The following is a 25,721-nucleotide window of genomic DNA, read 5'->3' on the forward strand; positions in this document are numbered from 1 at the left end:
ACATTTTTAGCACCTATTAGGTGGGGAAGTGGATTAGTCTGGATGTTTTTCATCATAACAAACAGAAAAGCAGCTGGAATAATACTAAGTCTAAGGGGCCATTAATTTAGTCTGAGTGTTTTGTGCCAGTTTCAGCATATCAATAATCAGTGTTGTGGTTGGACTGGCCCCTGTGGTTGGTATTATGAGTGCAAGATGCCCTTCAGTAATACCCATCAGGGAACTTTGAAGAAACAGAGGCTTATTACTTTACAAGACCTGGAAATTACACAGCATTCCTGGGGCCACACAACGAGGTCACAGGGAAAGAGAAAGAGAGAGAGAGAGACAGCACCTGGGGTTCTGTTTTATTGGGGTTCATGATTTTGTGGGCTCACTCTTTATTGGTAATTTAAAACTTAAGAGTGAGAATTTAAAGCCCAGGAAGAGGAAGAAAAAAAAAAAAAAAAACAACTGGTAGCTCAGATGATCAGTTACTGAAAACAAACAAGATCTCTAAAACAAAGGAACCTCTATGGGGGAAGATGGCCTGACTCTTTATCTAGCCCTGTGGCTGGCAATGTTTTTATTCAAGATAAACACATTGAAGGGGATGCCTCTTTGAAATGGATGCCTCAACAATCAAAACTTAAATCAGATAATCGCATTACAAAAAAGGAAAAAGAAACAAGTGTCAAGGTTTACACTGCACTGAGAATTGAATAAATCATTGAATTACCAGATATCAGAAGAAAGGGTAGATATAATAAATTGAATAATGCCTCTCACAAAAGATATCCAAGTCCTAATCCTTGGAACCTGTTAATGTTAACTTATATGGCAAAAAGGACTTTGCAGATGTGATTAAAGATCTATAAATGGAGCAGTGGTCCTGAATTATTCAGGTGGGCCCTAAATGCAATCACAAGTGTCCTGATGAGAGAGAGACAGAGGGAGGTTCCACCCAGAAGAGGAGGAGAAAGCAATGTGACCACAAAGGCAGAGATGGGAGTGATGCAGCCACAAGCTAAACAATGCTGGCAGCCACAAGAAGCTGGAAGAAGCAAGGAGCAGATTCTCCCCAGTGTCTCTGGAGGGAGCATGGCCCCCTAACACCTTGATTTCAGCCCAGTGATACTGATTTCATACTCTGGCCTCCAGAAATAGGAGAGAATAAATTTCTATTGTTTTATGCCATCAGATTTGTGGTAATGTGTTACAGCAGCCATGGGAAACTAATAGCCTGGAACTGGGCCTCTGAAATAACTGGAGGTGGTTGCCTTCTCTGCCCCTGAAAATCTCCTTCATAGTCTGGTCCCCCGGCTTATCTCCCACCACCACCCTTTAAACTGACTCCAGTCTGGCACCCACGTGGGCCTTGGCCACACACATTCCCTAATTCAGCCAAGTCTCTACATAACTGTTTCCTTCAAGAAGTCTCCCGAGATCACCCCCTCCACCACGACATCTTCCTCCTTCTCATTTCCCATTTGCAGCTTAAGTTTTCTTCTCAGCACTTACTGCTACGTGTAAATGTGAGTGTGTGTGTATTTATTTCCTTGATGATTATTAGTTGTCCCCACTAGAATTTGAGCTCACTGAGGGCAGGAACCTAACTTTTCACTATTGTAGCCCCTTACATTCCATCGTAAAAAGTAGCTGAAGGCTGACAACATGCCAGGCAGGTGATGGAAGTTGGAACTAGAGAGTGGGACTGGGATAAGGCCAGGATGGGAACAAAGGTGTGGATGAAATTGGAGGGGACTGGAATGAAACTTTGGGAGGAAGTGGGCTTTGAAGGGTGGGGGAGCATGTAGTACTGGGAGTGGGGTTATGGGAGAAAGGGGTGGGGCTGGTGGTGGATCTTCAAGGTGGGGGGGAGCCTGGAGCTGGTAGTGGTTGTGGGACTTGGGGGTTGAGGTGGGGGGGAGGGGCAGGGGGAGGGGCTGGAAGTAGGAAGGTGGCAGGGCCTTCAGCACCACCCCCCACCCAGTTTTGTTAAGGACATTTAGATAAATGTTATGAAAATGTAGTTTCAACTTCACACCCTCACATTCCCTTCTAATCAAATTGTGGCCCTAAATACCTCCAGTCAGATCATCTGGAGCTGCGTCCAGAAACCAACCATGGAAGCACAGTCCTATAGGCCAAAGAGAGATAACGTTGGTGTAGTGGTTGGGAACACAAGGATCATATCTGAGATGCCTGGATTCAAACTCATTTAGGAATCTAGGGTTCCCCATTTATAAAATGGAAATGATAATAGAACTCACTTCATAGAGTTGTCATGAGGATGAGTAAGTTAGTGTATTTAAGGTTCTTTTAAGAGTGTCTGGGGGCTTCACTGGCGGTGCGGTGGTTGAGAGTCTGCCTGCTGATGCAGGGGACACGGGTTTGTGCCCCGGTCTGGGAAGATCCCACATGCCGCAGAGCGGCTAGGCCTGTGAGCCATGTTCTCTGAGCCTGCACATCTGGAGCCTGTGCTCCGCAACAGGAGAGGCCACAACAGTGAGAAGCCCGCGTACCGAGTGTCTGGGACATAGTAAGTGTTCAATAAACATTAGCTATCAGGTAATGTTACAGGGGAAGGATACCCAGAGGCCTCTGGAGGAGGGGCCAGGGATGCCCTGGAGTAAGAAAGGGTTTTCCCAGGGGCACAAAAGTGAAGAGGGGTGACAGCTGGAATCAGGGACTCAAATACCAGTTGAGGAGCTGGATCATGGGAAGCCGGTCACCTCCAGACCTTTAAGCTGGGGCAAGTCATCAGTCAGTTTCCAGGGTGGAAAGACCTTGCTTGCAGCTGAGCATGAGCATAGTGTAGAGTGAGCCCCCAGGCTCTTGGACTTTCTGGGAAGTTGGAGGGCATCTGGGGTGGACACAGCGATGAAGGGGGAAGGAACTGGGAACCAGGGCTGGTGCTGGATGCCCTGCAATGGAAAGGAGATAGTCGCGCCACAAAAAACGGTCCTTCCTCCCACACATCCCACCAGGACCTAGTGCAGCTGAAAATCTGCTTTTAATAAAGTGAACCTAGACCCTAATTCATTTAACATATAAACTTAAAAGTATTTTTGCATGGTTTTGATATATACCAAATTGCCCAGGAATGCACCTGCTGTGTCCATCAAGGGAAGACTGAACTTTGGGTTGTTCATAATCTTACTGAGGCTTTTTTTTTTAACCATTTTGAAAAATTACATCACCCACAGCAGCACACTAACAACATTTTAATCAACCATAATACAGCCCTGTACGTAGAGGCCAGCATCTAACTGCTTCATTTTGCTTTGTACTGTTCTTATACCTGAGGATTGAAATACAGATCATTTTATTCCAATTACTATCCTTTCTTTTCTCCAGTTAGGGCATGATATTGGTTTTCTCAGTGCATGTAGGTCAGTTTTATTATCTCTGGATTCCATTTAAGGCAGTAAAGGGGTGACACAAAATGTTTGTTATGGAAATGGGTCTGAGAAGGCTGTGAACACTGGGCTGGCCCACCTCCAACCTCCTACCTTGTATAATGTAGGCCCTGAGGCCCAGAGGCCCAGAGAGGGCAAGAGGCCTGCTCTCGTCACCCAGCTTGTCTAGCAATAGCGCAGCCCACAGCAATAGTGAACACTAAAGGCAGTGACTCTGTAGCCACATCACTTCGAGACTGTATGTTTGTGGGTCTCTCATTTTTCCTAGTCACAAAGGCATCTGTTTTATGGAAAATGAAAATTTTTATTTATTGAAATTAGGTCATATCCCACAGTCAGCTCAATATTCCTTGGGGGTCCAGGAACCTGCCCAGCATCCTTGTCCTCAGATTTTGATCCCTGCATTTCTCACCCGGATATGCAAACACACAAGGTTTCATTTATTCACTCCTTTATTAATTCAGCAAAGAGTCAGTAAGTGACTGTTTAATGTCAGTGACTGCAGGTCACGGGAGATAAAATGACAGCTAACGTTTGCTGGGGCCTCACTAAGTATCAAACATTGCTCTCAGCAGTTCACATTGAATCCTCACACCTCCCTCTGAAGTAGGAACTCCACTTCAGTGAAGTGAGGAGCTCCACTTTGCACATCAGGAAATGGAAGCTTAGAGAGATAATCTGCCCAAGATCACACAGGCAGTAACAGCTGGGCTTCAACCCCAGGCTGAGTCCAGGGCATGTGCTCTTAAGCCATATTGTGCTGGAAACAGCCAGAGACCCTGCTCTTCAAAGGGATCGTGGCCCTTGGGGAGGGCAGACATTTAACATGGCACCAGAGGGCATACACTGGGGACCGTCTGACAGAGCCTGGGTATGTAGAAAGGCCTCCTTGAGGAGGGGACACCTAAACTGAGACCAGAAGGATGAGCAGGGGAAGAGGAAGAGAAGAGCGTTTCAGGCAGGGTGGTGAGAGGCAAGAGGGCAAAGAAGCTGAGGACCTGTAAGACGGGATTGTGTCTGAGAGACTTGAAGAAAGTGAGGGAGCACCTTGCCCACCAGAGAGTGAAAGGTGTTCCAGGCAAAGGGAGCACAAAGGCTCTGATGCAAATACGCATCTGGCACCTTCAAGGAACAGCAAGAAAGGAAGTGTGCCTGGAGCAGAGGAAATACTGAGAAGCCTAGGAGATGAGATGGAGAGCTGGCACATCTCACAGGGGTCTTGCAGGCCCTGAGACATTTTTTAAGCAGATTGAGATGGGGAGCAACGGAAGGGTTGGGAGGCAAGAGTGACTTGTTCAAGGCTCTCTAATGTGAACAACAAGAAGGCAGGGACTTTGTTTTGCTCGCTGCTGATCCCCAGCCGTGGAAGAGCAACGGGTCCTTGATTCCACTCAGTAAATATTTGAACAAGTGAATGAACGAATGAATAAATTAATGAAATGAAGAAACGACTCAGTGAATAATTGTGAAACTGACTCCTTTCGGGATCTTTCATCCCACAGGTACACAGCGGAAGACCCGCCCCTCCTCTCATCCTCCCCGCGCTCCCACCCCCGCTGTTAGGTTGAGGGTCCACGCTACGGCCGCCAGAGGGCGCGGAGCGGCGGAGTTCTCGCACGGAAGGCTTTGCGTGAGGCACCGCATGAGGCGGGGCCTGCGGGCGGGCGCCGCTCCGCTGGACAGGGCTGACCGGTGGGCGGAACGCGCCGGCGGGGCTGAGGCTGTGCGGCGGCGCCCGGAGCGGTTTGGGCGGCGCACGGGGCTAAGATGGCGGCGGAGCGACAGGACTCGCTGAGGGAGTTCGTGGCGGTGACGGGCACCGAGGAGGACCGGGCCCGCTTCTTCCTGGAGTCGGCCGGCTGGGACCTGCAGGTAGCGCCGCGAGGCGGGCCGCGTCGGGCGGGCTGGGGACTGCGGGGCGCGGGCGCCTGGCGCGACAAGCTCGCGGTGGCCGAAGCGCACAGTCATCCCGCCGGGCCGCGGCCCGACCCAGGCCTCAGCGTCCTGGGGCCGCTTGCCACGCGTCGCCAGCTTGGCCTGGGTTTGGGGAAACGCGGGGTAGCTACGGCCCCTACCTGTTCTACCCGGCCTCAGTTTTCTCTTCTGCCTGGCTCTCGGGTCAGCGAGATTTGGGGCACTGCCGCAGCCCGCGTGAAGAGGGGGAGCCTGGGGGCGTGGCTGCCGCGCCGAGTCTCGGCTGCAGGCCCGGCCCGACTGACCAACTCCCTGTTGGAGCGCCGAGTCTCGGCTGCAGGCCCGGCCCGACTGACCAACTCCCTGGTGGAGCAGCCCCGGCCTCAGGACAGGGGAGAAGCCCAGCCCAGGACTTGGCCCACGCCCCCTCCTACCTAATTGCTGGGAGAAACTGGGTAGTGGAGGCTATTCATCTTTAATAAGTAACTCTTCTGTAAAATGGGAGTTTTCGTGGAGCTTATCGTCTAGTTCACCAGCATGTATTAAGTATACGTTAAATATTTATTAGTTAAGAAGACAGTAAGATAGGCTACACGAGGCAGGGATTTTTGTAAACTGTTAAATCCCCTGTGCCTGGAAAAACGCCTGACACGTAATAGGCACTCAGTAATTAATTGTAGGAAGAATTGCATACACGTTGTTGGCCAGCCTACGTCTTAGGTAGGTGATGATGATGAATATTTATTGAGTGCCTGCCATGAGCCAAGTGCTGTTCTAACTGCTTTAGGTGTCTTAAGTCGTTTAACCTGTGCATTTTGAAGCTGAGGTTTAGGGAGGTTAAGTAACTTGCGCAAGGCCTCACTAGCTACCAAGTGGAAGAGATGGCATTTGAACTCAGTTCTGTCTGATACCAGAGCCCAAGCTCTTAACCACCATGTGCCCTGGCACTTTACGTATGATGGTTCAGTTAATCCTAGCCACACTATGAGGTAAAGAAAACTTCCTCAGTTGTATAGATGAATTGGAAGCTCAGAGGTCAAGTGATAGACCCAAGGTCACACACCCAGGGATTAGGATTTGAACTGTGTCTGCTGACTTCACCATTTATATGCTTCCCGAAAGTGTAAGAGTTAGATAAAGCATCACACCTGTACAGACACACAGTGTAAGGCTCCTGTGCTGGGCAGAAATACAAAATGCAGCTTCTGCCTGAAACAGGTGGCAGGTCATCAGTCCCAGTCTCCTCATGCTATTAGTGGGGAAACGGGCTCATGCATGTGACATGACTTGCCCAGGACTTGAATGTAGACACCCCTCAATGCCAGTTCAGTGCATGTCCCACGGCAGCATACTGCCTCCTGGCAGGCCTGCTAAAGCGTGTTCTGTAAAGGCACACTGCTTCCAACAGGCTGGTTATGTCCCACAGCAGCTCACTGCCTCCTGACAGGCCTGCTAAAGCGTGTTCTGTAAAGGCACACTGCTTCCAACAGGCTGGTTATGTCCCACAGCAGCTCACTGCCTCCTAAAAGGTGGTGACCTTGAGGACAAGAGCCGTGTCTTTTTCACCTCTGTAGACCTCATTGCTCTCTTACTTCTTTGTGCAAAGTAAGTGATAAGTAAATACCTGTGCACTGAGTCCATGCGAGAAACATCCAGTTACAAATGGCCAAAAGAGGCCCTTATTCCTTCCGTATGTATAGAGCTAAGACATGACTGCATAAATGTTAATGGATCCTCTCATCCGTTTTGCAGGGTTGGTGGGATGGGTGTCCCCATTGCACAGATTAGGAAACAGCCTCAGAGAGAAAGTGAAAGTAGCAATCTGGACTGACCTCACAGTTCCCAGCTCCTGGCTATCACCTGAATGCTGAGAGTGAGGGCCCGAGCAGACTGCGTGGGATCGAGCCTGGCTCTATTCCTTACCAACTGTGTAACCTCAGACAGCTTTCTTAACTCCTCGGTGCTTCTCTATCAGCTATAAAATGAGATGGTAATAGCACTAACTACATAGGGTTCTTTAAGGATTAAATGAGTTAACACAGGTAGAGTTGTACTCAGAACAACATGGCTCATAAATAAGTGCTCAATAAATGTACACTGCTTTTACTAGATCACATTTCCTAATGAAAATGAGAATGAGGAGTGTCTCCATCCCAACTTTCATTCTTGCCTTCTTTTCCCCTTAGTAGGTGGAATTTTTTTCAGGTAATATGAAAACAAGTAGTTGGGCCATTACCTTTTGGTCTTATTTTCTATGGCCCCCCCAAATGCAGACTGCCTTGTAAGCATGGGCCATATTTTTGTGTCTTTGCTCCTTTGTGTTCAAAGGAGATGAAAGGAGATGTGTTAGATGAAGGCCTGTTTAAGGATCCCAAGTTACTACCTCTCTGTTTCAGCTCGCCCTAGCAAGCTTTTATGAGGATGGAGGGGACGAAGACATTGTGACCATTTCGCAGGCAACCCCCAGTTCAATATCCAGAGGCACAGCCCCCAGGTAAGGGCCAACTTCAGTTATTGCTACATTGGTGTGCTTCCAGCAGTGGGACAGAGGATTCAGGCCTGGGGATGTGGACCAGTGGGTTTGAGGGAGGAAGGTAGACTGACTGGTGGGTAGTAGTTTCTTGCAAGACTTATTCCTTTCCTGTAGAGATGTGGGATTCTTAACTGAGTCTGGTATATGATCCAATCCTGGAGGAAACCACAGAACCAACTTTTAAGATGTTTGTGGGGAGGGGGTCTCTTATTTATGAAATATGAGGAGTGGCCTCTCCATTTCTGGAAGTTTTTAAGTAGAAACCGAAGTACTTCCTTTCAGGGATGCTGTAGATGTAAAAGATTAGGCCAGGTGACTTTACAGAGGCTCTCAATAGTTTAGGATGCCCATTACCCTATTAAGAAGACTGAGAGAAAATAAACCTGTTTAACCCACTCTTTCCCAAATTGATTAGGGAGACCTTGTCTTATTTTGTGAAGCAGTGTTAACCTTTGCTATCCCATTTTCATCCCCTGTCCTGGCCACCCTGGCTCCAAGGTTCTCACAGCCAATCACTGCTGTGATCTACAGAGTGGGATAATGCAGGTCTTCTGGGAGACAGGCAAGGCCTCTTCCTTTAAAGGTGTCTGAACTACAGCTCCCCTCTCCGCTGTAGCCTGATTTGTTTCTACTCTCTGGTGTATGTTCTCAATGTATTTGAGTTTGAATTCAACCCCAGAATACAGATATAGTGTGTCTTTGCTGGTGAAGTGATAAATTGTGTTTCTCTCTAAGGGCATCTGAGATTTAAATTACATTTCCTCCCTTTCTAGAAGGAACACTAACCCCAGTTCTCATTGCTTCCTTAACTTCTTCCCCTACCTACATTTCCAGAGGAAAGAGGTAATAGGCAGGAAGGACATCTTTTAGTTATTCATAGATGCCCACCTGTGAGGTGTCAGTGATGGCACATCAAGATGTTACTGCCTGGGACCTGGTTGATAAGGTAAGGGCTTTTCTTGTAGCTGCTGATAGAGACAGCGGATTTCCTGGGGTGTGTCTTTCACAAGCACCCCAGATTACTGTTGGGGTGTTGGCACAAAAATACAGAGGAGGAGAAATTGAAACTTAGCCTCTGATGTCAGTCACATATTCACACCTGTCTTCTCTGGTAGACGCAAAGTCCTGTCAAGACAGTGGTTTATGGGACTTCCCTGGCGGTCCAGTGGTTAAGGCTTCACCGTCCAATACGGGGGTGCAGATGCAATCCCTGGTTGGGGAGCTAAAATCCCACATGCCTCACAGCCAAAAAACCAAAACATAAAACAGAAGCAATATTGTAACAAATTCAACAGAGACTTAAAAAATGGTCCACATTAAAAAAAATCTTAAAAAAAAAAAAAAAAGACAATGGTTTATTAGAACCTGGGCTAGGAGCCTGATTGCTCATGTTCAAATCCCAGCACTGCCACTTTAGAGATTTGTGACCTTGGGCAGGTTACTTAACATCTCCAGTCCCTCAGTTTTCATCATCTGTCAAATGGGAATGATGATAGTGCCTACCACATGGGAGATTAAATGAGTTAATACTTACATAGCACTTAGAACACAGAACGTGTTAACTGCTATGATTGTCATTATTACCATTATTAGCATCCATTCTCATCTTCTCCATTCTTTTCTTATTTGTTCCCTGTCTTATTCCACAGCAAGACTTAAAAGTAAAAAAATCAAGGGAATAGAGTTTAACGTTAAGACTGCGGGGAGTAAAAGACCGAGCACACATGCAGGCCTAAAGGTCTTACTTTTTTGCTTTGGTTAAGCCTCAGACTTGGTACTGGGCTTAGGTGAAGCCTAGGAAAAGGGAGAGGGAAGGCACTGTTTGTTACGTCGTTGTCCTTGTCCAGGTGGTAAATGCTGACTGCATTCTCAGGAAAAGGCAGGCTTGTGCTAGCACCTCAGAGGAATCCTTTGTGGGGCCTGCCTTTCCCCTGTTTGACCTGACTGTTGCAGGACACTTAGCCTGCTGCTGAGCTCTCCCCGACCCCACTGTCATCTTCTCACATACCCTTTCACGTCATCACTACCTCTGTGGCGCAGCACTCAATTAGTGAGTTCCTCCTCTGACTCTAGAACAGGGGTTCTTCACGTGGAGGCCCTGAACCCCCTAGGAGGAATCTGTGGAATGGATGTTAGAAGGTCCATAAATTACCTGAAATTGTAGGTAAAAACGTAAATATATATAGTACCTTTTCTGGCAAGAAAATTCATAACTTTTATCAGATTCTCAAAGGGCTGTGGGACATAAAAAGGTTAACCATAGCTATAGGAGAAAGTCTAAACTCCTCAATTATAACAGCTGTCATTTATTGAGCACTTAACCAGCTGCCAGGCACTGGGTTAAGCTTTTATTGATATATATATACATATTTTTAATCCTTACTACAACCCTGTGAGGTGGGTACTATTATTCTTCCCATTTTACAGATGAAGACACTGAAGCTGGGCATCTTCCCAAGATCACACAGCTAGCAAAACAAGGATTTAAATGCAGATCTGTTTCTGCTTCCAGCATTCAGCTCTCGGCCAGAATGATGTACTGCCTCTCCCTGTGGACTTTCACTGTCCTCCAGAATTTGCTGTGAACCTGCCATCCTCATCTTATCCCCCATTTTCCTCCTTTCTTAAATCTTTATTTCAACCAAACTGATTTGTTTGGTGTCTCATTTCTGCCTTGTTTTTGGTTATTCTGCTTTTGTTTGAGCCTCTCATCTGACTGGACATGCCCACTCTCTTGCTTCCTTTCCACCTGTGCAAATCCTCTGTGTCCTTCCAGGTTTAGCTCCCTCCCCACCTTCTCTGCTGAGCATGTTATCCCCCAACCCATAGGCAGCACGAACTCCAGTCACAAGCCATATCCACGTACTACTGTATGATATCTTTCCTGTGTTGTCTTGAATCCTTCTCCTGATAATTACCTTAATATTTTTCTCCCTAAGTAAGTTGTAAGTTCCTGGAGGTGGGAGGGCTAGTATTCCAGGAGCACCGACCATCTGTCTGGCTCTGCCAGATATTCTCACATACGTTCTCTTCTTATACCTCTGTAACCATGGAAGTAGGTCAGGTGCTCACCATTTCACAGGTCAGGATACTGAGTCTTAGGAAGGGTTGAGTAACACATTTGCTGTTTTAGTGGATTCAAACCCAAATTTGTCTAAATCCAAAGCTGCTGCTTCTGCCATGTGCTAGCTACCTCTCTGTGCAGTACCTCCCACCCCTGTACCAAGCACAGGGTCAAGCAAGAGGTAGGCTGTTATTTCTTCCTTTTTTTCTTCTTTAATTCAACCAAACTGTACTTTCTTAGAATTCTAGGGACCACTGTTTTCTGATTCTCTAAAACTATACTGTCCAGTATGGTAGCTGCTAGCCTCATGTGGCCGTTTAAACTAATTAAAATAAAACATTCAGTTATTCATTTGCACTTACCAAATTTTAAATGCTCAATAGCCACATGTGACTAGTGGCTTCATTATTGGACGGTGCAGGTACAGCATTCTGTCACTGCAGAAAATGTGATCTGACAAAGCACTTTTGTGCCACTTCAGGGTGCCTGGGAGATAGAGTTCTGATGCTGAAAAATTGAAATTTCTGAGACATTTTGCCAATTTGTGGAAGATACAAGACAGAGTATTCTGAAATTGGTAATGCCCCCAGGACATCCATACTGTTAAGGTAACTCTCAGAGCATTACTCCAGAGCAGTTGTTCTCAGACTTGAGCATGCATCAGAATTACTTGGAGGACTCCTTAAAACCAGATTGGTAGACACTCTTTTCAGGGTTTCTGATTGAGGAGGTCTAGGGTAGGGGCTGAGGATTTGCATCTTTCACAATTTTGAGGGTAATACTGATGCTCCTGGTCCAAGGAGAATCTGGTCCATCAGAACACTTTGAGAACTGCTGCTCAAGAGTAGTACTTGAAATGTGCTACACCGTGCATCAGCACCCCGACTGTTCACAGCACGCCCACGAGGTTGGTGCTGATTGTCTCCATTTTCACATGAGAAAATGAAGGCTTAGAGAATTTCATTAGCATGCCCAAGATCCCAGGGTTGGAGGCTAAGTCGGGATTGGAACCAAGTAAATGGACACCAGAGTCTGTGTTGGATACTGTCAGAGTCTAGGTGTAAGAACTTTTGGGGAAAGAGTCAGACCTATAGCCAGAGCAAGTGGTTTGCTTAAGCAGGTATACACATGTGTATTTGAAGGTGTTTAACGATGGAGAGATAGAGGATATTTTTTTGCATAGATGCTAAGCTAAGCATCGTGGAAAACTCCCCTGGGAAGAGTAATGAGTGGAATTAGCCTTTTAGGGCACTAGTATGGATCTTATCGCTTGCATCCTTTTAAAACATGTTATGTAGAGCATGAAGGAATGCCCAGGAGGTTGCTCTCAGCTCACTCAGGCAGGAATGTATTTGCTACATCGGTTGATCTTTGTCCTCTTTTTTCTAGTTGGTGGAGCCTCAGAGCCTATTCTGTCCTCTGATTGTCTCACTGAAATAAATCTTTCATCAAGGCCGAACTAGAGTAAACAACTCCCTCTCTAGCCTCACTAAAATCTCCATTACCCTCTCCCCCCATATTAAAGAGAAACAACTTTTTTTCCCCTAAGTAATACGGAAAATGGTGTGTCTCATGATTCTTGAAAAACTAAGATTGTTCCTTAAGGACAAATCTAAACTAGGAAAAAAGTGGCAGTGTAAGACAGTGTCAGAGGAGGGAGTTAACCCTTGTCATAGCATGTTTAGTGTGCCCTCTCCACCGCACCCCACACAGCCCTGCTTTTTTCCTAAACACTAATAAATACTTGACTAACCTACAGCAGAAGCAGACAGAGACCCTTTCACCCATATATTCATTTCATTTTTACTTCTTGATGATTTATCCTTCCTCTAATGTGTTACTTTCACTAGTCTCTGTGTATGTGCCTGTGCTGCTTTCCTGTAATGCCCTGTTGGTCCCCTTTCCTCACCAGCCCCACCATCCTTTATCCAATTGACTGATGGTCCCCTAGTTTGTCAGTACTCGGACCAAATGTTGCATTTTTCTGGGACGCTTTTCTTGATCTTCCCCAACCCCCACCTAGAACAGGAGACTGCTCTCACATCCCATGTGCTTCCCTCTGTCACAGCCCCTGTTGCACAGTATATAATGGATGGTTTCCCGGCCAAAGAGCCACTAGCCTGTAAGCAACTAAAGGGTAAGAACTGTGCCTGATCATTTTATAGACCTAGCATCCAGTTCAGTGCCTGGGACACAGGCATTCCCCCAGTATTTAAAAATTATATGATGAAAATCGCTATCCAGTAGTACGTTTTTAAAGTAGTACAGACCCTATCCGGTTCCCTCCTCCCCGTCTAGGAGAGCTTAAATTGGATTTCATTTTACTTCTTGATACACTTTCTAATTTATTCTTAGTCCTGTGTGACCTTGGATAAATATCATTGTTTTGCATATAAACTTGAGAGGTTAACCCTCTTCCCATAGATCCTCTTCCTGCCCCACCAAAAAACCTAACCTCAGTGTCCTCAGCTGTTAGCAGCTGATGATGCGGATCACCTTTCTTTAACTCCCCTTGAGATCATTTTGCTCCTTTCTGTGTCTCCAGCGATAATAGGGTGACATCCTTCAGAGACCTCATTCATGACCAAGACGAGGACGAGGAGGATGAGGAGGGTCAGAGGTGAGTCTTTATTGGGGGCACAGTCCACAAGAAAGTCCATGGTAATGTATAAATCACCTAGAACAGCCTAGAAGGATAAACATGCTCTGTTGTCATTAGCCATTACTACTGTGGGCTAGTCATACGCATACTAGAAACAGTTTTCCACTCCCTGTGCTTAGAAGTGATCCCTGTCCTCTTACCATTTTATTTTCCTTTGGGGTATTCTGGATTTGTTTTTGTTCTGTTTCATTTTTAATTATTAAGATAATATGTATTTTTGAAGAATATTAGGGGAAGGGAAATAAATCTATAAGGAAAAAAGCCATTCGTAATACCGCAACGCAGAGGTAACCACGTATCAATAATATTTTTGGTGTATTTCCTTCCAGCTTTTCCTTAATTGAAAAAGTAATATATTACATAATAAAGAGAAAAAAAGGGCTTACAAATGTATATTCCTCCAATATACAGACACAGTACTGTTTTTTGTTGGTTTGTTTTTAACCTTTAGGAATGTTATAATAAAATTAGTGTCCATTGTGGAAAATGTAGAATAGCATAATGAAAAAAAATATAACACTCATCCACCCTTTGGTAACTATGGTTAATATTTTGGCATATTTCCACTAAGTGTTGGTTCTCTGTGTAAATATAGTTTGTTTATATTGTATTTTACATGGTGAAAGTCAGATGTTTGTATCTTGCTTTTGTAGGATTAATGCTACATCTTGAATACTTCTCCAGGTCATTAAGATTCTTCATAAGTGTTTTCAGGGACTATAATGGTCCATCATATGGAATGCTCGACATTTAAATCATTTCCAGTTTTTTGCCACCTTAAATATCAATGCTGTGGACATCTCTGTGTATTAATCTTTGACTACATTTCAGATTATTTTGGATAGTTTATAGAAATGAAAGTACCGGGTTAAGGGCATGAATATTTTTAAGACATTTGATCACAGATTCCTAGTTTGTAAGCCAGGGCTTTGAGATCCCTTAATAAGGATTTTACAGTCCACTGAACAGAACTTTGTCTACCTGGAATGAACAAGGATGAACTGGCTGCGGCCTCACTTCATGGGTTTTGGTTCTCCATGGAATCTGTCTTGGTCTGTCAAACATTCCTAAGGAACATTGTATAATAACCATTATGGAAATGCAGTTCTCTCATCGTGGTCACTCTTTGGGAAGTGGGCTGAGAAGTTATGTGTGTTCTGTTCTCGCGTCTTCATCCACATAGTGACCTTTACACTACCTCAGAGCCTTCTATTTAGATACGCTCAAAGTTCAGGAATAAGTGTTAATTTCAGTGTTTTAATACTCCTTGAATGAAAGGCAGTGTCATCAAGTAAGTGAATGCCCAACTCCTAAATGACCTCCTCCTACTTCTCCTGTCCTGTCGCATCCTCCAGGCGGTGACCTTCTTTTACTTCACATCCCGGTTACATCTCTGGTCCCTCAGCATTTCAGACCTAATGACACTGGTGCTGTTGTCCACGCCAAGGCCTAGGGTTTTGCCTTGCATTCTCTGGGGAATGTCAGGAAATGGAAGGCTGAGGCTCAGTTTTATAGGTTCTCAGTTCTCCTCACTGAGATGTGCTATTGACTTAGCTGTGAATAGGAGTGATAAGGAGGCAGCTAGCCAAGGCTACAAGACTGAAGGTTTTCAGATGCAGGTAAAAAAAAAAAAGTGCTAACTTCATCTCAAGCCATGCTTGGCCTATTGCAAAGCAGGTATGGGTATCTTGGGGCTTGCATTTGAGCTTCCCTGACCTCCTCCAGTACCCACTCTTACGCATTCGCCCGGTGTATGTCACAAGAATTGCAAGGTTAGGTGAGGCTTGGGAGCTCTCGGTGCTGTATCACACCTTACATGTGTGCATTACTCTGTGCTTGTTCTTTTGCATACTTCCGCTGATTTGAACCTGATGGCCCTGACTTAAGGAACAGGTAGGTAGGGCATGTGGTCCTTCCCTTCCATTTCAAAGAAGGAAAGTGAGGTTAGCTCAGTGCATTGGCTTGCCCAGGTCACTCAGTGGCAGAGCCAACAGTGGAACCTAGCTGCTTGTACTAACCACGCCACTGCCACCATTAATCCAGTGCTGCTAGTGGTAGCTGCTTCTAACTGACCATAGTGATCATCTGCTGGAAAGATGCTGGCCGCCGGATGGTGAATTCCCAGAGCTAACGTGCTGTCGCGCATGCCTGGAATACCCTTCCCTTGTCCTTTACCTGATAAATTCATCCTCAAGATTTAGCCCAGAAGACACCCTTCTAGGAACCCTTGACTGTACTCCCCAGCTCTGTGTGTTCCCAGAGCACCCCTTACTGACTTGTACTGTGACTCACACTGCAATATGGCTGCCTGCCTCTTAAATCTGTCCCCACCTAGACAGTAAGTTCCTTAAAGATGGGCATTTGTACCCTTTGCCTCATTGTGCCCAGCTCCTAGCCCAGAGCCTGGCACATGCTGTATTCATGTTTTCTAAGTATATTTGGTGTTAGATGTGTATTTTCTGCACAGGTTTTATGCCGGGGGCTCAGAGAGAAGTGGACAGCAGATTGTTGGCCCTCCCAGGAAGAAAAGTCCCAACGAGTTGGTGGACGATCTCTTTAAAGGTGCCAAGGAACATGGAGCCGTAGCTGTGGAGCGAGTGACCAAGAGCCCTGGAGAGACCAGTAAACCAAGAGTGAGCATAAGGGGTCGGGGTCGTTGTCTGTGTCCACAGGACTGAGGTTCCAGAGCGGAGGAAAGGAGGCCTTCCTCACCCCAGTAGTGACTGAATTTGTTTTTGTTTTGTTTTTCATTTGCTCACTTCCTCTCATATGCAGAAGAGCAGTGCAGTTTCTCTTACCTTTTAACATGAAATCAAGATTTGGGGCAAAGTTTTCAAACCTATGGCCTGTGGTCTGGATCAGGTTCTGCAAACATGTTTTGTTTGGCCTAACCAACCTGACTTACTCAGTGTCTTGCTTTATTTTTGTTTTAATTGAATTGGTGGCCACCTGTTTTACATACAGTCAGGATTTCTGTTTTCTTTGTGAAAATCAAGAAGTCTTTAGTGTTATCCTACACCTAGATTCTGAAATGGTCATGATTAACTAGAGCTTAGTAGCAGCCTTTCCCTTTAACCAAGCAGTACCCCCCACCACCATTCCAGTTTTTACACCAGTCTCTGAGTTTCCTACTCAGAGAAAGTATACCTAGTAGTTAACAAGCTTGAGATAACATCATTGTATATGAATAACCTGATAGCTGTTAACCCACTCCTCCGGTGTTAGTGAACTTGTCTTTTATAGCCATTTGCAGGAGGTGGCTACCGCCTTGGAGCAGCACCAGAGGAAGAGTCTGCCTACGTGGCAGGAGAAAGGAGGCGGCATTCCGGCCAAGATGTGAGTGTGCACCTACCTTCTCTAGGGAAGCTCGTGGACTGTTTTATCATTTTGGGGGAGAAATTAGTCCCATGTTACACGTGAATCAGCAGCCTCTGAAAGGGAAGCGGCAGCAGGTTTGCTGGCATCCATGAATGGAAAGGCTTACCTAAGAATCAAAGACAGCTCTCGTCTGGCTGGGTGTGGGGGGAGGGGCGTGGCTCATGAGTGGGGACAGGCAGAGCGGATGGACAAATAAAGGAGTTTTCTGAGCATTCCATGGACCTCAGGCAGAAGGATAGTGATTCCAGGGTTCTCTGGTGTGAACGTGCCTAAAGAACTTGATCTTTAGACGCCCCCCACCCCAAGAAGGCCTGAAACGTACTTTTTGAACTTTTTCCGTATTATATTCCAGTTCTTTTTTCCCTGAGCATAGGGATCCCCCCTCTCCAATAAGTGTAATCATACTGTAGAGTCAGTTTTGAGGTTTATGTCGTAAACTTTTAAAAAAATTTTATTGAAGTATAGTTGATTTACAATGTTGTATTAATTTCTTTTGTACAGCAAAGTGACTCAGCTATACATATATATATATATATATATATATATATATACTTTTTCAGCGCCATAAACATTTTCATATGACCTTGTGACCATTAGTCTCCATAATGTATTTGTTTTTAATTATTTTGGGTTTTTTTCCAAAGTTAAGTAGTCAAGCAAGCAAGAAATAAAAATCCTATCCACCTGAGGTAGTAGCTGCTAATATGCTGGTCTTTAGTCCTCTAGACCCTTTTCTGTGTATATATATAGGGAGTCATTAACAGAAATTGTAGATATCATTTTTAATGGCTGCAAAATAGTCCACGTAAGATTTGCCATGCTACTTTAGTTGAGCACAAGCTTTGTGCCAAGCACACTGGCAACCCTATAGATAAGGAAGCCACAGCTTCAGTTGAGTCATCTGTTCAGTGCCACTTAGCTAGTGAGTGGCAAAATCAAGATGCAGACCCAGGTCTGCTTAAATCAAAGCCCATTCTCTTAACTTGTGCCATATCACCTTCTTATTTTAGGTTAATAGTTATTTCATTGGTTGTTGGTTGATCTCCTTGTGCATGAGTATATGTTTGTCTGTCTGTGTGTTTTAATAATGACACAGTAAAATAGTAAAAACTTGTTAATTTGCAAGTTCTTGCTGGTGTGCTTGCCAGGTTCCTGACAATGTATGGACTGCTTACCTCCTGTTGTCACAGGTTCATATAGTGTTGAAGCTCTGGAAGAGTGGATTCAGCCTGGACAATGGTGAACTCAGAAGCTACCAAGACCCATCCAATGCCCAGTTTCTGGAGTCTATCCGCAGAGGGTGAGCAGAAAAGCCCTCCTTCGGATTCCATATCAGTGAGTGAGATGGCAGATGGGAAAGAAGAAGCTGATTCAAATATTTATTATTCAAGAAGTTTACCTTTTTAAGCAGATTTAGCACAGTTGAGATACAGATTCACAAATCTGCTCCCAAAACCCTGTGTATCTACATTTCCCCTTCGGGCCTAGGACAGAGCCAAGTCACCAAATAAGATACTGGTCTCCACTCTTGACTCTGAGCAGGCATGAGAGAAGGGGGAGGCGGACAGGTAGCCACTGGAGCAGTTGACTCCCTGTGAAGCCCAACTTCACAGTTGGAACTGAGAAGTTTCTCCTCCCTTTGTACCATCACTGTCATTCCCATCCTGCTCTTTGTGGGCCCCAGCACTGCCTTTTCTCCCACAGAGAGGTGCCAGCAGAGCTGCGGAGGTTAGCTCACGGTGGGCAGGTGAACTTGGACATGGAGGACCATCGGGACGAGGACTTCGTGAAGCCCAAGGGAGCCTTCAAAGCCTTCACTGGCGAGGGTCAGAAACTGGGCAGGTAGGAGTGGGACTGTGTGGGTCACTCCTGTCGGGCCCAGCAGGCCCTGTGTAAGGCTCAGTGTGTATAGCTCTTTACTGTTGATTACAGAGTACTTCAGATTTTATTTTTATGGGAGGAAGAGTATGGGGAACATAGGCTTTGGCATTAACAAACCTGAGTTTAAATCTATTCTTCACTTTCTAGCCATATGACCTTGGGCTATACAGGCTCAGTTTGCTCAGCTATAAAGTGGGACTAATAAGAATCCTTACCTCCTCGATTACTGCTGGGAGGAGCACGTAGAGCACTGCCCCACAGTGAGCTGTCAGTGTAATCGGTAAAGGGAACACACTGCTGCTTTGACTCGGTCATCCAGGGTGTCCAGGGCAGGGATAACCTTCTGCAGGGCTTTAAGGCTGAAACAGACACATGTATTCAGGTCACTTGAAATGGGGGTTCAGAGGAAAAAGGAATCCTGGACTCTTGCCGGCCAGCCTGCAGCAGCATCGTTTAGGATCCAGGGAAGCTCAGAGACATTGTTGCCCCTTTGCAGCCTGCTGCTCCACTGTTATGGCAGCTCCTATCTCTACTTCTTTGGCCCTGCCTGAGAGTTTGTCAGTTCCAGTGAAATTTTTGCCACGTGTCCTCTGCCACTGTCTCCATCTTGCATTCAAACCCCTAATAGGATTTGACTGGTTGATAGTCCCTATTACCTCTGATAGGCAGGGTTCTCACACCAGATCCTTGACCATCCCACAGACATGCAGCCTTCTCTCAGGGACCCACTCAGCTTTGGCCATGCATGGGGTCGCTTCGTCAGTATCCTTCAGAGGGATATTTGCACACGAGAGGCACTTAGCATGGTGACCCTCCCCTCCAGTACCATCCTTATTTTACAAAGGGAAAGCTGAGGCTCTTGGACTTTAAGGGATACCCTTAGGTGCTCCCTATGGTAGAGCCGGGACTGGAATCAGGCCTTCTGATTGGCATTTCTCCCCACACTCCTACACAGCAAGACACCGTTTCTGACCTAGCTCTGGCAGCTCTTGAACTAGGCACTGCCCCTGCTCACCTCACCACCATCTGCAGGAATCAGAGTGTGGTCTGCCAACAGCTGTGCTCTTTTGAGCTTCTGGCTGGCCCTCTCCTAGAATCCCTTGCCTCCCTGCTGGCCGTTCATGCCTCATCAGGAGCAAGGGTCATAGCTCAGGACATTAGAGACCAATAGATTGTGGTTTACCGGGACCAAAATAGTTAAGTCCACCCTGCTCATCATTTCATCTACCACACTGGGGCCTGTGGGTTAGTCCGGGACAGCTGTTCTCTGATCCATCTGTGACTTACCTGTCAGCTATGGTAAGCTCTGTAGAGCACCAGGTACTTTTTTTCCTTATATTATTAAAATAAAATGTGTTTATCTTTAAAAAAAAAAAAAAAAAAAAGAAAATACAGATAAAGAATAAAAACTGTCCCTAAACCTAACACCCAGATATGTCCAGTTAGTATCTGGGAAGTATCCTTCCAGTCTGTATACGTGTATGGTGTGTGTAAGGGGGGGGGGTCTCCTTCCAGTCTGTATATGTGTATGGGTGTGTGTGTGTGTGTGTGTGTGTGTCCTTCCAGTCTGTATATGTGTATGGGTGTGTGTGTGTGTGTGTGTGTGTGTGTCCTTCCAGTCTGTATATGTGTATGGGTGTGTGTGTGTGTGTGTGTAAGTAAAAATAAATGTTCTATCACCTGTTACTTTGCCTAATTAGTGTAGTAAGGCTGTCATTCCAGATTAGTAAGTGTATTTCTACAATTTTTTTTTTTTTTTTTTTTTTTTTTTTGCGGTACGCGGGCCTCTCACTGTTGTGGCCTCTCCCGTTGCGGAGCACAGGCTCCGGACGCGCAGGCTCAGCGGCCATGGCTCACGGGCCCAGCCGCTCCATGGCATGTGGGATCTTCCCGGACCGGGGCACGAACCCGTGTCCCCTGCATCGGCAGGCGGACTCTCAACCACTGCGCCACCAGGGAAGCCCTACAATATTATTTTTAATGCTAACGTAATTTTCTGTCTTATGTATGTGCCATAATTTAACCAGTCCCTGATGTTAAACATTTAGGTGGCTGCCAGTATTATGAACAACATTACAATGAATATCTCTTAATTAAATCTTTATATACCCCTTAATGTTGTACTAGAAGTAAAATTGCTAGCTCAAACGATCTTCATATTTTTAAGATGTTGTCAAATTGCCCTCCAGAAAGGTTGTATCCATCTTTCACCCACCAGTAGTTTTAAGGAAGGGTCCAGGGCACCGTGCAGTTTGGGTTTGTCTGGTTTCATGATACTAACAGAAAATGCTTCTATTATTGGAAAGTCTAACTCTATTATGTGTGAAGACTCCACATTCACATCTCAAAAAATTAAGATGTTTTTAAGGAGTCTGTTTTAGCAGGATGGGTATACTTAGTGCAGGTGATGAATCAACAAGTCGAGACAGAGCTTGATAATCAGATGTGATGCTTGTCAGCTAAATAAATGTTCATTGCTAGTTCCACTTTGATTTTATTTCAGTTCTAGCTTTTAATGAAAAATGAGCTAAAAAAATGTTTTATACAGCTAAGGGAGATGGAACGTTAGCTTTTCAGTCTAAACTAGATGGACAGCTCTTTTATTTCTTCCAATAAATTTTACTATGCTTTCCATTGTCTTCTTGTTAACTAAAATGATCAGGAAGCCAAAAGTTTAAGAAATTTTTCTCAGGTTTGCCTCAAAAGTCAGTCAATGCTTGTTTTTTCTCCATTTACCTAGAAAAATAAAGTGAATGAATAGATTTTTCTCAGTTCAGAAATTTGAAAAAGTTCATTCAGTTGCATGAAACTTTTTTTCTTTTAGGCTTTGCATTTGTTTGTTTGGATGGGAACTAATCTGAAGATTTGGGAAGCCTGCATCTACTTGATTTTGAGACCAAACACCCAGAGTGCACTTGGGATGGGGGCAAAGGGTGACACTGGTGCCAGGATGAGCTTTGTCCCCTCACCATGCTTTCTGTAGTGGTCATCTTTGTAAAGCAGGTGGCAGGGTCTCAGGAGGTAGCATTGTGGCAACAAAGCACCTTAGTGCCCAATTTATTCCCACTCCAAAGGAAATGAGCAGTCAGGTGATTCAGCTTCTCTCTCATTCAGGCCTTTCTGGCAGGCAGTAGCATCAGTGAGTACCCATCATGTACTTGGAATTGTTATAAACAGTTGAGGGACAGGCTGCCTAGAGTCTAATTAGAGAGTTGACCTAATGCCCTTAAAACTAATGAGCAGAACAGAGTAGATCTTAGGCATTTACAGGTTCAATATTTAACTTTCCACTATTTCCAAGCATCTCTTCAGGCCCGTGATGGTGTAATTTATCAGTGTCTCAGCCCACATTTGAGTCCCACGTGCTGTGAGACTGATCCATAGAAGCTCCTCTCATAGCCAATAAGTGTGGCCAGGTTTCTCTTCTGAGCTCCACTTTGTAATTTTCTAAGCCACTATTTTTCATGTTTACAGAAAAGAGTAAGTTCAGTTTTCAGTTCTTCCTTGCTAATTATGTGCCCTGGAGCAACATTTCACTGTGTTCGATGAAACAATCTGCAGGGGGTTAACAAGCGAAACATGAAAGAAAGGACATGGTGATCAAATAAGTTTGCCTTAACCCCACGATCTCTCAAGACCTTCTTTAATACGTTAGTGGCCTGTGATGCTGTTGGTATAATATGTGGCATTTCCAAAACCTTCCTGGAGATAACTCAAGGGACTAGGGTCCCAGGGAACATACTTAGGAAAGCACTTTCAGTTGGATTTGCTAAGAATACCCTTTTTAGGTTGTAAGGATCAGAGGGAACGGTGAGGTGTATGAATTAATCTAACTAGAGGCTTTGCGTGGAAGCAAGGGAGTTCTCATCCAATGGCCTCTATTCTCTGCATAGGTCTAGGCCAAGACAGCTGCTAAGAGAAAGGCTGAGAATGAGATGCATAGATGGTTTACAGGAGAGAGATGAAGCCTCCAACGGTTATGGAGAATTGGGAATTTGTGTGCATTTTGTGTTTGTCAGCCACCCTGAGTGTAGCACCCCTTTAATCCTCACAAGCGTCCTTGTTAAAGAACCTTGTTACTACCCTTGTTGAAACTCAGGGAGCTTAGATAACTAGCCCAATATTACCATAGCTAGTGGGTGAATTCATACCCTGGTCCATCTCATTCCAAGATCTGAGCTCTCAACACTGCAGTAGGAACTGTGTCCTGTTCATATTGTATAATTAATCCCTGCGGTGCCAGGCACTTAGTTGGCTTTCCAGAAATCTCAACCACCTCCTGATAGTTGACACATGAGTATGAGATACTCACATGAGTGAGGTTGCACTGGGGCAGGCAGGCCTGAAAACTCCCATCAGAGGAAAAGAATCAGGACTTGTCCCTTACATTCCAGCAGTCACCTGCCAAGCTGTGTCGTGCCTGCCTCAGCTGCAGACTTGGAGTGCCCCCTCCCCATTCTGCCCTCAGCTTTTCGCGGAGGCTAAAACTCATCCTGGTCTGTTGGGTCCTCCAGCATCAGGTCCCAGTTTCTCCTGACCCAGGCTGTCATGCATACTGCTTTCCTCCCTTCAAGCCCTTGTTCAGTTGTGGACACCAAGGAAGAAGGGGGTTGGTAACATGCCCAACTCCAGGAGTGAGGGAGCTAGCAGTAATTTGGGGGTTGAGTTGAATTCCGCTGGACCTCTAAGTTCCATCAGGACAGGGATTCTGTCTTGGACACTCCTTATATCAGTAGCGACTAACAGCACCAGACGTAGCAAATGCTCAGTAAAAATCTGAGACAGGATTCCCCTCTTGTGTGGGGCCTTGTTTCTGTTTGTGTCCTGACGCGATCCTCTCTCCTCAGCACTGCCCCCCCGGTGTTGAATACCAGCTCTCCAGCCCAACAGGCAGAAAATGAGGCCAAAGCCAGCTCTTCCATCTCAGTCGATGAGTCGCAGCCTACCACAAACATCCAAATACGGCTTGCTGATGGCGGGAGGCTGGTGCAGAAATTTAACCACAGCCACAGGTACCTTGCATTATGTGGCCTGGCTTATTCTAAGAGAGTCCCAGAAACTCCCACAGACAGGTGAGAAGCAGGGAGCAGTTCTTCCTCCTAAACACCAGCAGGCACTCCGTGCTTTCCCCAGAGGAGGCAGTGGGATAGGAAGGTATGCAAGTCTGAAGCTTTTGGTTTGGTCCCCACTCTTCCATTAAGTGTGGCCAGTGACTTGCTCCCTCCCCTGTGTGGGTCTCATTCCTCATTTCTAAAATTAGGGGATCGGATTCCTCAGAGGCGTTTTCTTAGCCACCAAACAATTTGTTCAAAGGAAGTTTCATGCTAAAGCCCAGTTGTAGAACAGATAAAATTTGAACTGCTGTGGTTGATGGAGGGGAGAGGGGATGCAGTGCACTCCCCCACCCACCTGGCTTCCTCTACCTGCCTGCCCGCCAGCAGCCTCTGAAAACCACTAGGCTACTAAGGTCTCTTCTAGATCTGGACTTTGAGAATTCTAGAATACCTGTTCCATCTCAGATCATCTGGGATCAAAGCAACTGTGCCTCCCCAATTTAAAGATGGGGAAACTGAGGCACAAAGTGATGAAGGGATTAGCAGGGGAGGACTGTTGCCAGTAAAGATATTTGGCAACTCCTTTTTCTAGAATAGCAGTGTCTAAATTTCATCAATCATAGGCCATGTAAACCAGAACCCACATGTGGGGCCCAGGCAATGGCTTGCCAATCCTTGAGTGTTGACAGGCTTCACATGAGGTTAGTTGTGAAACAAGTTTGATTAGGATTACAGAAAAGGGATCAGGCAGAGAAGCCTCTAGGGAGAGGGACCCAAATGTGGGCAGGGAGCACAGCATGATGAAGAGCTGAAATGGGGAGGTGGGAGAACGGGGAAGGGGGGTGGTGTAAAATTAGGCAGGCCTCAGGACCACAGTCAGGAGATTGCTGTTTATACCAAGGAAAGTGGGAGCAATTGTGAAGGGTTTTAGACCAAGGAGTGACATGAGCTCATGTGGTTCCAAATAAGAGCTTTGGACACTGTGGAGAAGGATTGGGCAGGGGAGGGGACCTGGGGATGTGATACAGCCTCCCGAAGCGGGGGGTGGGGGCGGCAGAGAAGAACACTGCTCACCCACCTCCCCACTCCCCCCACTCCACCAGGATCAGCGACATCCGACTCTTCATCGTGGACGCCCGGCCGGCCATGGCTGCCACCAGCTTTGTCCTCATGACCACCTTCCCAAACAAAGAGCTGGCTGACGAGAGCCAGACCCTGAAGGAAGCCAACCTGCTCAATGCCGTCATCGTGCAGCGGTTAACATAACTGCCTGGCCCAGCCAGCAGCCTCATCTCCTTCCCGTGTCCCCCACGGCCAGCTGCCCCGTGGAGACCACCCCTCCACCCCCTCCCGCACACCCAGCAGTCCAGTGCCACGTCTCCTCCGTAGCTCTGCGTTCTTAGATCTCAGTTGGACATTTGTTTTCTCCTTAGTTGCATTTCCTGGGTTTTTGTGACGATCAATGGACTTTAAAGAAAAAAATAAAAACAACAAAAAAAATGGAAGGAATATCAGCAGCATGTTATACAGAACCTCTCCCACTAAGGCAGGCTTTGATTATCTTAAAATCATATTTATGTCTAAGGTGTGTGGGGAGGAATTTTCCACCCCCTCTGCATAAAAATTGCATGTGGCACACAATACCCACCCACTAGTGTGTCCCCCACTGCCCCCAGGATGACTAGTGGAGGATTTCCCCTGGGTAGGGAAGGGAGTGGGGGGACTTACAGAAAAAGGCTTTTGCAGCCACTCACCTCCACAAGAACAGATCTCTTGCCTGGATAAAACTGAGCAGCAACAAGAGTCTCCTGAAGCATGAGGTCAGATCCAGAGG

The 25,721-nt window shown here is 46.0% G+C and overlaps 1 protein-coding gene across 1 annotated transcript; it reads left to right on the top strand.

Moving 5' to 3' along the window:
- The first annotated feature begins 4,982 nt into the window (after nucleotides 1-4,982).
- NSFL1C (NSFL1 cofactor) lies at nucleotides 4,983-25,392 on the top strand. Its single transcript, XM_079718398.1, has 9 exons — nucleotides 4,983-5,273; nucleotides 7,712-7,809; nucleotides 13,458-13,532; nucleotides 16,042-16,207; nucleotides 16,818-16,910; nucleotides 18,143-18,252; nucleotides 18,657-18,794; nucleotides 23,681-23,845; nucleotides 24,991-25,392. Exons 1-9 carry the CDS (start codon nucleotides 5,169-5,171, stop codon nucleotides 25,151-25,153), a joined length of 1,113 nt encoding a protein of 370 aa, XP_079574524.1. The 5' UTR covers nucleotides 4,983-5,168; the 3' UTR covers nucleotides 25,154-25,392.
- Nucleotides 25,393-25,721: the final 329 nt, after the last annotated feature.

The sequence above is a fragment of the Hyperoodon ampullatus genome (assembly GCF_949752795.1).
Source record: "Hyperoodon ampullatus genome assembly, chromosome: 14".
Taxonomy (NCBI): Eukaryota; Metazoa; Chordata; class Mammalia; order Artiodactyla; family Ziphiidae; genus Hyperoodon; species Hyperoodon ampullatus.

Excerpts from the sequence above, each read along its gene's own strand:
- NSFL1C (XM_079718398.1), top strand. The coding sequence starts at position 5,169 with ATGGCGGCGGAGCGACAGGACTCGCTGAGGGAGTTCGTGGCGGTGACG. Across the intron at positions 18,253-18,656 it reads CTGGAGTCTATCCGCAGAGG|AGAGGTGCCAGCAGAGCTGC; the intron begins GTGAGCAGAAAA and ends TTTCTCCCACAG. Across the intron at positions 23,846-24,990 it reads AAATTTAACCACAGCCACAG|GATCAGCGACATCCGACTCT; the intron begins GTACCTTGCATT and ends CCACTCCACCAG.